General features: G+C 39.0%; 1 protein-coding gene across 2 annotated transcripts in view; it reads right to left on the reverse strand.

The window, feature by feature from the left end:
• prkd2 (protein kinase D2) overlaps window positions 1-13912 on the reverse strand; it is a 47152-nt gene continuing 33240 nt past the window's right edge. For both annotated transcript variants that reach the window (XM_008425722.2, XM_008425721.2), the window contains 11 exons: window positions 13373-13484; window positions 12615-12692; window positions 12214-12532; window positions 11987-12039; window positions 11815-11887; window positions 11461-11567; window positions 8759-8920; window positions 7566-7664; window positions 5275-5542; window positions 3720-3805; window positions 1-2369 (listed from right to left, as the gene is read on the reverse strand). In XM_008425722.2, the coding sequence (XP_008423944.1) occupies window positions 2145-2369; window positions 3720-3805; window positions 5275-5542; window positions 7566-7664; window positions 8759-8920; window positions 11461-11567; window positions 11815-11887; window positions 11987-12039; window positions 12214-12532; window positions 12615-12692; window positions 13373-13484 (1582 nt within the window). In that variant the 3' untranslated portion in view covers window positions 1-2144. The remainder of the gene's footprint in view (window positions 2370-3719; window positions 3806-5274; window positions 5543-7565; window positions 7665-8758; window positions 8921-11460; window positions 11568-11814; window positions 11888-11986; window positions 12040-12213; window positions 12533-12614; window positions 12693-13372; window positions 13485-13912) is intronic.

Below are 13912 nucleotides of genomic sequence, written 5' to 3' on the forward strand. Positions count from 1 at the left end.
TGGGTATGTCAACGATTTATTAACATTTCTAGAACAGACAGAATAAAGCTTAAGTCTGCATTATCTGATATAAAGACCAGGAGCGTCATTCAAACATGTACACGATCTACACACATCTGACAACTACGTAAAGTTCCGGTTACATGTTTTCCATAATAGGCCATCATCACTATAGCATGTCCAAAAAAAAAAATCTTGAGATAACTGTATTTCACAAAAAAATAAAATAAACGTGCAACATATCGAAAAGAAAGGTAGTTTAACTACATGCACATTAGTTCTAGTCAGCCAACCCGTCCTGTCCACCCAACACGAAAGAACTGATATGCCTTTAAACTTTTTCAGTTTGTCACATCACAACCACTACCTTCAATGTATTGTATTGAGATTTTATGTAACGCACCAACCAAAAGCATTAAAATTATCGGGAAATGGAGGAAACAAAATACCTTGTTTCAAAATTTGATTACAGACAAAAATCTGTTTCGTGGAAACTGGTCTTTCACAGCAACACAGCTACAAATTCTTCCGTTAGCTTTGAGCATCCTGAGTGAAACTTGTCCTTTCGTCACAATGCAGCTCATTTTTAGTCAGACTGGATGTTTTATAGTTTCAATCAACATACGTCTAAGTTATCCACAGAGGCCACACTACTCAAAAGTCCAGAGCTGTACATGTTTGTACCATCTACTGCTTCTCCAGCCATGTCTTGAATCATTTTATTTCATGTGATTTTCTGTATGATGGACTGAACAGTACCATGTGAGATGTTCTCCAAAATGGTGCCGTTTGTTCACAAATATTTTCCTCACAAAGCTCTGGAGCCTTTAAGATGAAATTACACATGGAGGGGACTTTATTTACCTGGTAGGCGACTCCTGGAGGTATTATTCAGGGGCAGTGAATACAAATGCGTCTTTATGACCTTTTTTTTTGGAAAAGTAATCAAAAACTACCTACTCCCTTCCTTCCACTTGAGTTTTATATACATCGACGTTTGTGGTTGTGATGAAGTCTGGCTGCTGTGACGAGACGTTCCCATTTACCCGCTCGTCCTCGACAACACGACAGTCAGCTGTGAAGACGTGCTATAATCTTGATTTCAATTGACTGCTTGATTTTAGGGACTGATGACAGTCAGAGTCTCAACACAATAGGAGCAATTTCACCACTCAGTGACAACTCCTTAGACACAAGACTGATAATCTGTTAGCCGAAGGAAGAAATGTTGGCAGGGAAAAAAAGATCTGGCAAAAAAAAAAAAAAAAAAAGCAGCTTAGTTTTTAGACTTCCTTCAAATTCACAGTGTCATTTATAATTTGCTATGTCCTCCCCCTCCCCCCCATGAGTCCATTATTGCTTCCAACTGGTGGCAATTACTATAAATAGTACATTCTTGATAGATCAATACTTCCAATTGTTAAGGCTTTTTCATCTGCAAGACATGGATTTATGGGAATTCATTGGAGAGTAAAAATGGCTTTGATTTCCGTGCGTTCAGTTGAGTAATTACCAGCAAAGAAAGTCTTTTGTTAGAGTAAAAACGCATCGCTTAAAAAGACATGGTGGGAATATTAAGGCCACTTTTTTGAAGGCACACATTAGGATCTCCTGCAGTTCTAATCAGACTATAGGCTGCTTCATCTATATTTAACTGTGCGGTGAAAAAAAAAACCCTTTAGTTTGTGGTCCAAGGCCATTTCTTGCTTTGCTGTGATCCACATTGCAGCGAGGGAACAAGATCACGCTGCCTTTGGTTTCTGTGACAGATTTTACCAGTTCAAGTGTGACTTTTTCAGAGTCTCTAAAACCTTGCTGGGTGAATCAAACACAATTTGAAATCGAAGTGGGTAGCCTTCCAGATTAAGAAATCCCCCCCACAAACATTCAAAGGATGAAAGAGAACCAATAACAGCAGAGGTGAGCGATAAGCAGTTCTGAGGACTCCTGGTTAGAAGAGAAAGAAATTGGATTTAGTGCAGTAAAGCCGACACAAAGCAGGTTCCGAGGTTCAAACGGCAGAGCAATGTTCTCGACAGAAACCTATGTTCTCTGCAAATGTTTATGTCTTCTCACACTCCAGGTAGACTGCGCTGTCTTCTTTAATAAAATTTAAAAAAAGAGTCAGGAGTGTGTTTCTGTGGTCAGAGGATGCTGACTCTCTCAGTGAGGCCTTTCATGTCCGAGTCCTCCCCGCCGTCGTCGTCATCGGAGGCTGACGCAGGCGGAGGCGGGACGTAGCTAGCCGGGTACGACAGCTTGTGCTTCATGGCGTACATTTGCCAGCGGCTATCGTCGCTCTCGTGGGTGATGTAGCGCTCACCGAGCTTGGTCTCCAGTTCCCGCAGGTCCAGCCACGTCTGGTAGTCCTGAAACAACGGGAGACGAGCAGGAGGACAGAAATTCAGTCTCGCAAGAGCTTTGGAGTTGAGACTGAGGCTGAAAGGCCTTCCAGGTTTAGAACGCGCCATCAGATAAGCGGTGTAGGTTGGATGTGTGGTTTTATTTGGTAAGACACATTACGCTGAAATTACCATTGTCGTACACAACAGTGTTAATCTTATGATTACCTTAACAGATTAATAAATGCGTGTGCTGTCCTGTACTAACAGATGTTTGCATTTCTATGGGTCTTGTTTTAAAGGCAATGAACACATTCTAATCACGTCTCCTACATTCTCCTGTACACCTACTAAAACAATTAAGTCATTTTGAGGTGGTGGTCTTTTTAAAGTGACTTATTTTACGCCATTTTTTTTAGAAAGGTGATGATGTATTATAACGTTCTTATTTTGTAGGCTTGCCTAGGAAAGAGAAGTGTTTTTGGTTAACTTAACCTTTGAGGAATAAGACAAAATTTGGACCTATTACGTGTGTATAGACAGTTATGTAATATATAGTTAGATATAAAAATAAATAGTGTAGTGCATTAAAGTGTCATAATGGAGACCAAGCAGCATTCTCGGCCTTTCTCATCGTTATCCACATGCTATGACGCAAAATCTTACATGGGACTCCAGACCAGGGGAAACAGATGGTCATTTTATTTTTCCTTTTTTGCTAAATTATGGCTCCAACAGCTGCGGGTTTATTACAAATCTTCTTACTAATGCCCATGTAGCCCACTCCAGTCTGGTGCAGATTGTACCAACGTCTTTTCACAGTTTGTTGACCTCACACTTTGATGGTGGAAAGGTTGGAAAGAAAAAACTGATTTTGCAGATAATCTGCTTAACACGCATAACAAGCTGAGATAAAGAGAATCAACTACTGTCTTAACTGTATGATTTCTGGGAAACAGTGAGTCTTCAGGTGGATCAAATATTTATTTCGCAAAAATTGACATGCAAATTAATTTATAACTTTCAATGTAAAATATTTATTTTGCTTACACTTGGGTTCTTATTTTTAATCCTTTGCTACATAAAAATGACTATGCAGTCCTTGGCGTCTGAGCAAACTTGCAAAATAAGAGCCGGTTATTTTCCCACTATGCACACACATCAGCCTTGAACTTCCAATTGTTTAGGTGCAGACTCTTTGGATTTATATGAAAAATATAATTTAACAGTTTACAGATTACTAGGAGATCTCATGATTTTAAAAGCTTTTGTTCTCCAATGTTTCAAGAATTGGATAAAGCAAAAAACTTCTACTTTTATCAATGTCTCTAAGAAATGTGTGTTTGTGAGATCAGATGAATGGTTTCTCTAAGTTACCTGTAAATAGGAATGGCTCAAACTTTTGTCGACACTGTAGCGTTTCCTCATCTTGACTTGCAGCAGGTTGTTAATCAAGTCGGTAGCTGGGAACACAAAAATAGCGAGATCGTTTATTAAGATTATTAAAATGAAACTCATTGCAATATCAAATAGCAATAGCAACTTTCATTGTATTTAGGAGAATCCCAGAACTGGAAAAAAAAAAAAAAAGTCAGCAGAGAGACAAAAGATGTGCTCGATCTGCAGGTTTCTGTCTGACCGCTGCACCTTACGGTCATTTTGCTTTAGGAAAAATAAATAAGTCTTATCTATGGCAACACAGTAAAGTTTGTTTTCTTGTTCCAGTGTTGAACGGGATTTTATGCCTCCAAGCGTGAAATCTTCAGGTTTTGTTGTTTCTTCTGTTGGTGCTGGGATGTTGGATTTCCTGGATTTCCTTTTTGAAATACAGCTGGAACATTCTCTGGGGTTGAAATTGGGACTGGGAAAGTCATAGGCCTCTTATTTCTGTATTCAAAATGGCTGCCGCACATGTAAAATATTGTAAATGATGCAGTTGTAATTTCTTTATCAGCTTGTTTCTGGCACATGTAGAACTGTACAGCCTCTGTTTGTGAACATATTCTTTAGTGTGTGAACCTTGGCTTGGAGACGAATACATAGTCTTGTTTTGCTAACAGCGGTGAGCGCCACAACTAGCAAATTGGGTTTCCCAACTTGTAAGTGGAAGTCACTCAACTCTGCTGTGAAGTCATTTTCAGGTCAGAGATGTTACTTCTTGAACAGGTCAAATTACATAAACTAAACAAAAGCGTAAATTGAAAGCTTCGGTCTTAGACCGGAAGAAGGAGAGTTGGCAATCCTAGTTTAACATTTCTGTTGATTTTACCATTTAGAGATATCGACTTGCTGTGGAGTCGAACTTAAGAGTTTTTACACAACACAGTTGATCAGGTATTTAGGATATTATAAGTATGTCACAAATATGGCAGTGTTGTTTCAACTAACAGGTAACCACAGACAGGTTGAGGCTAGGAGGTTACATTTCTAAAGCTGTGAATATTGCTTCTGCAGGAACCAGAAAGGTCTGCAGTTACAAATGTCTGCGTCTCTGGTGGTTTTGTTGGAGCCGCAGTTTCTTTTGAGAGGTGAAAGATACCAGGTGCTTTGGGTTCATAGGTCCTATTTGTGAGAACCAGAGTCATTTCCTGCCTTCTTACTGCTTGTGCACCATTTAAATCTAAAACTTCCTCATGCCATGTGTCCAGTAAAGTGTGGAAACAAAGCCTGACCGTCAGAAATAGAACCACAGAAGCCAGAAGGCACCAAAATGTCGAAAAGTAATAACTACATAGTTGCAGAAAACTCTGAGCTTCTTTATGCCTTGCATAGCTCACTTAAAGTTGGTGATTAATAATACTAATAATTAACTAATAATCGTCTAAAATATCAATAAGATTGACCTACAGTCTCTGTGTGTGGTTTTTGCAAAAAACAAATGTTAAACTTTAATCAATTGACCCCACTGCTGATTAAACCCCTTCCTGTTTACCATCTTTGGAGATCTTTTTCCAGGGGTTGACCGGGTACATGAATGCCGCGTTTTGAATCTGGTCATTGATATCCTCGTCCTCATTGAAGGGAAACGTGCCGCTCAGGCTGACGTACATGATGACGCCGACCGACCACATGTCCAGCGAGCGGTTGTAGCCCTGGTTCAGCAGAACCTCTGGGGCCAAGTAGGCCGGTGTGCCGACGACGGAGCGACGGAAAGACTTCTCGCCGATGATGCGTGCGAAACCGAAGTCGCACAGCTTCACCTGCAACCAGCAAGGAGATGATCAGTTGCACCAAGGGAGGCGATTTTTAGAATAAGAGTGAATTAGTGTGTTATATACAGTTAAAACCAAAGACACACTTTTTTTTCTCACTGTTTGGAGTTAAATCAGATCAAAACTCATTTTAGGTCTGTTAGAATTATTATTTGTTTAATCTTACTTATATGAAGCCTATAGTGTTATGCCACTTTTAGAAGTTTGTTCTGTCTGTTGTTTGTTCGCTTCTTGTGTTGCAGAAGATAAGCTGCAGGACAGGAACTCACCCCAACAGCCTCGAAGAGAATGTGCTGTTCAAGTTATCTTATATGGATAAGAGTTGCTGTGTCAAGCTTCAACAGAGTATACTTCCCCCCCCCTTTAGCTTCATGTAATTAGGGCATTCCTGATCTAATAAAAGAGCGAGGCGAGCAGAGAAACTTCAGAGTGTTTGGTCGGAGATTGTAACTGAAGCATTCTCTGAAGCACTCTCCTCGCGAGTACGAAACTCATCACTGACTCTTTGTCTCTGTTTTTTTGCAGTGTGTAAGAAATGTCTAGTGTTTGAACCTGACAAGGTCAGTCACATTTATCAAAATGACTTCAGTTTGCTAAATTTTAGAAAATGTATTGGGAACTTTTTTTTTTTTTTGACATTTTTTGTAACTTTCTTCAAATGACAAAGACCTTTGTATAAAGGTATCCCTTGGTTAGTACCACAGATAATTGCAGGTTAAACTATATGATTTGGGTCAAACCTTTTGGATTTTTTTCTTCACGTTTCTCACAGTAAAGTTTGCTGGAGTTTCGGTCCATTCCTCCTGACAGAACCGGTGAAACTCAGTCAGGTTTGTACGCCGTCTCTCTCTCTCAAATGCTTTTTCTTATCTTCCCACAACTTCTCCATATTTCAGAGTTTGTGATGGCAACACCAAAACACTGATTGTGTTGTCCTTAAGCCACTTTGTGGCTACTTAAGCCGTATGCTTATGGTCAATATCCTTTTGGAAGATCAGTCCTGCAGCCAAGCTTTTATTTTCTGGCTGATGTCTTTAGATGTTGCTTCAACATTTCCACATAATGTTCTTTCCTCATGAAGGCGTCTATTTTGGGACGTGGATCTCCTCCAGGAAATCATCTCCACGACGTAATGCTTCAAAGCTAAGATGGTGCAAACATCCCTGCTTTTCCTCCAAACGTAATGATGGTTGTTACGGCAAAACAGTTCCACTTTAAGTTTCTTCAGACCACAGGACAAATCTCCAAAAATGAAAATGTTTGTCCTTTAGTGCATCTACAAACTGCAATCTGGCTTTTTTATATCTTGTTTAAAGTAAAGGTTTCTTCCTTTCAGCCCATGTCAGTACAGGACATGTTTCACTGTCTGATAAGGACGATGTATTACCAGCTACAGCAGCATCTTCACAAGGTCTTTGGCTTTTGAGCAGGAGCCGATTTGCACATTCATATATTCATGTCTGAGACACGCAACCTGTTTTCTTCCTGTGCGCTGTGTGATGACTGGACATTGCCACCAAGTTTTTATTTGAGTATATTTGTTTGAACACACGAATGCAGCACCTTCAATCATTTGGAAAAGACTGGTGCATCTGCACAAATCTCTTCCTGATGTATCGGATGATTTGTTTGGACTTTTCCATCATGTCAAGCAAGAAAGGAGTGTGTTTCTGGTGCGGCCTTAAAATACACCCACTGGTTTAACCCCAGTTAACTCAAACGTGCTAGTTAACCTGTCAGAGGTTTGTGGAAGGATGTCCAAAATGTTTGACCAAAGTCATGCGGCTTAAAAGACCGTTATTTCTGACAATGACCAAATACATGTGAACTGCTGAATTTAGAGGAAGTTACAAAAGAAAGGTTCTTTTAACCAACTTAAATGAAGGAAAGTTTGGTCTGATTTAACTTGAGACAGTGAGACATAAATCCTGTATGTGTCTTTTTATTCAGTCTGTATATAAACCTTGTTTCAACTGTACAGATAAGCCCTGTTGCTTGTTTGTGTGGGTACCTGCGGAAACGGATCGGCTGAGGCGAGCAGCACATTCTCAGGTTTCAGATCACAGTGAACGATATTCTTGAAGTGGAGATGTCTGAGAGCTGCAAGAATCTTCTCACAAACAGAAAAGCATGCCACAGACCACACAATCAGGAAATGGCTCAAAGGAAACTACAAATACAATATTTATAACTCTTAATAAGATGCCCACATGGAACTGTCAAAAAGTGTCAATCTCAAAACTCTTAATTGTTTTTTTTCCCCTTCACCTAAAGATCATGTAACAAATTATATCAGAAAACATAAAATGAGTAAATATGTGAAGGTCTTTCCAAATTTTGACTGCATTTATTAAGAGAAAAACTTAAATATCCAAAACAATGCATGCGAAAAAGTAATTACCCAAATATAAGAGGTTCTGAGACCGTCCTTGGTTGCAGCTGCTGCCACCAAGCATTACGACGGTCAATTAACGTTTCACATCGCTGTTTAGGTATGTTGCTGTAACTCAGCAACATCTCAGCTTGTTTGGACATGAGTACTGCTGGTCATTTTCATGCTGCACAGCTCAGATGACCAGAAAGTGGCAGAACAAAAGCTGAGCATTTCCCTAAAGATTTTTTGGCAAATAGTAAATTTATTGGCTCCACCAGTTGAACCAAGTCATCCAGGTCTCAAAGCACAACATTGACCATCACACAACTACCACGTCATTTGACTAAAGTTATTTTTTTTATCTCTTGAAGAACTTATCATTTGACAACTACAGTCTATCTTTACTCATATTAAGAGTGAAAACAAAATCTTATTAAAATATGGGTAAGACTTTGACTGACATGACACCTGTCATGAACATGAATGAGTTTTCAAGAATGTTTACCAAGTGATACTTCGTAACAACAGTCATAAACGTTCATAAAGACTCCTTCATGTTCATGACAGGTGTTATGACATGTATATGACAGTCAGTCTTATGAACACCACTTCAAATAAAGTGTTACCAGAATTTGTTTGACAATGTGAAACATTTAAAATGGATGTAAAAAAAAAAAAAAAAAAAAAAAAAAAACGGAAAAAATCTATAAGGGGGCAAATAGTTTTTTTTTTTTTTTTTTTTCCCACAGTACTCCATGCTAGCATAGTAAAACAGCAGAAATGCTTAGCAAATGTAGCATAAACAGCATTTAGTTTGGATAAAAACACACCTGTGTGATGAGGAACTTGGTCAGCCTCTCCGGCAGTCTTCCCTTCTCGCTGGAGAGGATCATCTCCAGCATGTCGCCATGCAGCTTCTCCATCACCACAAACACTTTCTCTGGGGTTTCAAACATGCACTCCAGGTTCACTATTCCCAGATGTCGCAAGCTCTGGTTGACAGAAAACAGAGTTTGGTGAAAAAAGTTGTGTGCAACGTAAACATGTTGGAAACTTTGGAGAGTGAGAGGAAAAACTGAAGTGAGTGAATTGAAGAACTGTGGGAAAACATTTTTCAATAAAGTTGGGTTTAAAATGGCAAGAATGCATCTTGAGGTGTGTAACAGAGAAAAACAAAGCAGGTTTTCACATGCATGCAAAAAAAAAAAAAAACAGGAAGGCACAGTCTGACACAATGTCGGCGTGAGATCATAAACCACAGGAAAAATAATGTGAAACGAGACGAGGAAGGACATTTTAAAGGGTTATTAGTATATGCAGACCTGTTCAATAAATTAGAATATAATTGAAAATTCCCTTCACCTCAATAACTCAATTCACTGAGTAAATGAATCATAATATAGATTAATTACACACATGCTGACACTTTAGTTCTGTTAATTATAAAGATTTTCAGCCTGCAGGTAATCGAAACATCATATGTAGGATTAGAATATTACATCGAACCAATTTCAGAATCACAGAAAAGTGGAATTAATTAAAATTATGTTTAATACCTGCCTAATTTGTTTTGTCTAAAGCAAATTTACTAGTGAATTGATCAACTCTGGTCTGTAAATAGTGAATCTACCTCCACCTGCTGGTTAAAAAAAAATGTTTACACCTGAGCCATAGACCATAAAAGAATTGAACCCAAAACCAGTCTGTAGTTATAAAACATCAAATTACAATGATTCAGTAAATCCAGTGAATCTAAAGAACAAAATGAACTGTTAAACAAAAGAAGTGCTGCATCTTCTTTGCTAATTCAAGTCTCAAGGATTTACAGTGAAGTATTTAAAAATGCTGGTCTACCTTTCAAGTTGAACCACTTTCATGCCAACCAAAATAGGTTTATTGATTACACTAACGTCACAACCCTCTCGCCTGGATCACAAGGGGAGATATGTGAGAATACGATTCATCAGCCAAAGCATCGACTTCAACACCATCATCCCAGACTCTCTGGCGACCTAAACTGCTTTTCCTCGCCCATCGCCTCCTTAATAAGAGGTAAAACCTTTGACCAGTTCCTCCTCGTTCTACACACTGAGCAATAACGCTCCTCAGGGCGGTGTGCTAAGCCTACTACTTTATTTTATCTATACACATGAGTGTACCCCCACCTGTTCTGGAAACGTCATCCTAAAATTTGCTTATGACACCGCTGTGTTTAGGCCGATCGCAGTGAAAACAAACTACTAATTCATGTTCTAGTCATGACAGACTGGTGCTGCTCAAATAATCTGCAATTGAAATCAACAAATCAACAGATCTGATCAAGTCATCCTTCTGCTGACCCCAGATGACATCTACAACCCTCGCTGCCTAACCAAAGGAAGAAATATTTCACAATGTCTTTCACAAGAGAGCTGACATTTACACCAACACCAGCTAGCAGTGGACTAAATTAAGGATTAACAGACTGGAAAACAGATTTAGCTCTACAACTACAACCGCACAGAGTATAAACAAACACTAATCTCAGTACATTTTTAGTTATTCACACTTCATATCTTGCTCAGTGCAACAACACAGTCATAATCAATAAATTGAAATGTGAGGCTCATTTGTCAGATTAAAAGTACCTTATTAGTATTATTAGTATTGACAACCTTTATGCAGGTATTAAACATACTTTTCAGAAAGGCTACATTTCTGCATTAAAATGTTTTTTACTGGTCTCATGTAATATTCTAATCTTAAACATCCTGTTTTCTTTAACTGTAAGCGGAAAATCATCATAATCAACAGGAATAAAGGCTGTCAAACATCAATCTGTGTGTAATTAAGCTACATAATGTGCTTTACTTGGCAATAAAGTTTAAATAAATGGACTCTGTCATAATATTTCAAGTTAATGAACGAGTCCAAACAAGTTACAGTGTAGGAGTACGAGTCAAATGTTTTCAGTGTGTAAAAGATTGACGCCATTGAGTAAGCTAGTGCTTCGTCTTTATTGCTCAACACATTGTGGGCATTCTCCAGCTTCAACACACAGTGCCCTCTGCTGGTCACCTCCATTATTACAACATTTGGCTCCATGCTTTTGTTTGTATTATTTCTAGTTTCCTCTACTTTAATGTAAAGCCTTATCCTCTGATTCAGATACTGATTTAAATGACTTTCTATTTGCAACAGACACTTTCATGTTGAAGGTTGTTTTGTTAGGGATGTTCGTCAAAATGTCTGGCATAAAACTGTTCGATAGTCTGTAGTTATTTTATTATCTTTACGTCTCTTGGTAGGTGACTAATTAATAATAAGCACATTTTTAAGAGAAATTAGAAAAATACAGATGACAATTTATGAAAAAACAAACACTAAAGATATCAAGAATCAGTTTACCTTTCAATATTCTTTTACTAAATCGAGTACAATATTCATTACTGGGATGCCTGTCAAAATGCTAGTTCTTGTGTCATTTTAAGACTTTAAATAAGGTTCTTAAAAGCATATTATTGAGCAGATGGCATAACGTGTGTGTTCTTACTTGCAGGATGGCCACCTCGTTCCTCAGCTGGCTCTCCTGTTTGGTGGGAAATCGAAGCTTATCGATGACTTTGACAGCAACGTCTCTCCCCGTCTTTCTATGCTTTCCTGAAATTATTAATGTAAGCTTTAAAATGTTTGAAAAGCAGATGTTCTTCTGTTAGGGCTTGAGTAAAATCATCAGTCCAGTATTGTTTATTTTTCTTTTTTTTTTTCCATTTGTTTCTTCTTAAACGCAAGTACCAACATTACATTTGCTTGTGTTGTTTTGTGTTAAATATATGTACATGCACGTGTTTTTCACATGACACAGCAACCTATAGCTTTGTCATTGTGACTGCGTATGTTCACGTACCTCCATAAACTACGCCAAACTGACCAGATCCAAGCACTTCGTCAGCAAAAATCTGGTACACAGTGCCAATATCCTGCAAGAGAGAAAAGGATTTCTCCAAGTGAAAATGCTGTTTGATGAAAAGTAAATAAATAAAAACTTGGACCAAAGAAAACTGAGTGAAAAGACATACCACATTCTCTTGGATTTGGCTGTTGGAGACAGAAATGCTGATAGAGGCTTGTCCTGAAACAACATCCACAGGTTGGGTGTGGCACACAACATGTTTCTGAATAGTCCCTCAAAATCAATGGAACAATTTGACTGCACTACCACATACAACAAGCTACGTTTCCAAAGAAACGTCTTAGCATGCTTTATTTAAGCGCTTGCTCTTTTTTTTTATATCCTTAAACTTACTGTGCGGCGTATGCCCCTCAGCCGGCGGGGCATCCTGAAAGATGACTGGCATGAGCGCCTGGCGAATGGCGCACTCCCAGGCGTTTGCCACCTCCCGCCCAATGCCACTATTGGGCTGCACCATGCTGGGGGACGGGGGCGTCTGAGGAAGGGCCTGGGGGTTGCTGGTGGACAGTGAGGGAAGGGTGTTGGGGTCCTCCCCGACAAAGTAGCACATAGTGCCGGTGACGAGCTCAAAGCAGTGAGGGTTGGTGCCTTGTGGGACGAGAGTGAAGTCAGTAGCAGGACGCACCTCCAGAATCTCAGAGAGGGGGATCTCCTGCAGTAACATGCAATGCATCGGTGAGGAAAACAGAAAGTGTACAAGTCATATGCACACGTCTAGAATCAGCAAAGCGTACCTTGTAGTATTTGTTGGAGGTGTTGTTCTGGAACAAGATGATGCACTTGCAGTCCAGACGCCAGTAGTGCCTCTTTCTCTGTCGGGGATTAGGGTTGGAGAGGTAAGACACAACACTGAGGAACACGATGGGTAAAAGGACAGCAAGTGAGGAAGAGCTGCATGAAAAAGCATCATTCAGATCTGAAGTGGTCACATAAGATAACACAGCAGATAAGCTACATGACGCAAGGGTAAACATAAAAAAAAGAAGGTTTAACAAAAGAAAAGGGAAAGAGTGTAAGTGCAGCTAGAGAGGGAACAGTCTAAGAGACTACAGAGATAAATACATTTCTCTAAAGGTCAAATGTAGCTTTTGCACATCAGTAGAAAGACCGGGTAGCAAATCCAATTTCAGACTGAATTCACCACATATTTGCTGAGTGCTTCAGCGTCGACGGAAAGAGTCGACTCTGTCTTCAATTTCCGCCTAATACACTCCCAAAAGCACACCGGCACATTAAAGTATGGGAGGAAAAAAATAAAAAAAGACGCAATAAAGGCTGAAACCAAGCGATGAAGGTCAAAACTGCTGGGAGAAAAGCTACTCAACAGAAAGCAGAAGCAATGTTTCTGCTGTAATTTATGGAAAGTATGCAAAGAAAATCCAATTTATTCCTGTAATGAATTGATTTGAACCTTAAAGTTAATTTTCTTTCCCAGTAGAAGTCATTTAGACTTGGATTTCAGACCTTCGTTTTGGAATTACGGGATATGTACCAGAGTGTCCTTGTTGCTGTAGTGAACCATCCATCCTTCCTTAATTGCTGTGCTGGATCGTCGAGTCGTTTGCCTCACCGACTGGACAACCCTCATCAGTGGGATATTAGCACTAGAAAAAATAAAATAAAATAAAACGCAAATTGAGGCGTCTTAAAATGAAAAACCTCTGTGTGAGTTTTACAGCAAAGAAATAGATTCTTTGTAAGTTTGAATATACGGGGATAAACTATTATAATAAAAGCATGAGTTTAAACCAAATCAACCTCCTGATGGACGTACAGTATAATTAGGCATTAATTAGCCATGTCCTGTGCTGATTGTTATTATCATTAATGGCGTTACTTTGAAATGCAGTTGAAATTGTAAAAGGACCACAGTTAGCATGCAGCACGAGGATGCATTGTAGAAAAACAGCAAGCTGTTGAGTGTGTAAAAATAAAGAATGGTCACAGTAAAAAAATAAAACTAAAAAGAGCATTTCAATATAAAATATTTACAACATACATTTTTGTGACCTATGAGTATTTTTTCTTTTCA

The sequence above is a fragment of the Poecilia reticulata genome, linkage group LG13 (assembly GCF_000633615.1).
Source record: "Poecilia reticulata strain Guanapo linkage group LG13, Guppy_female_1.0+MT, whole genome shotgun sequence".
Lineage (NCBI taxonomy): Eukaryota > Metazoa > Chordata > Actinopteri > Cyprinodontiformes > Poeciliidae > Poecilia > Poecilia reticulata.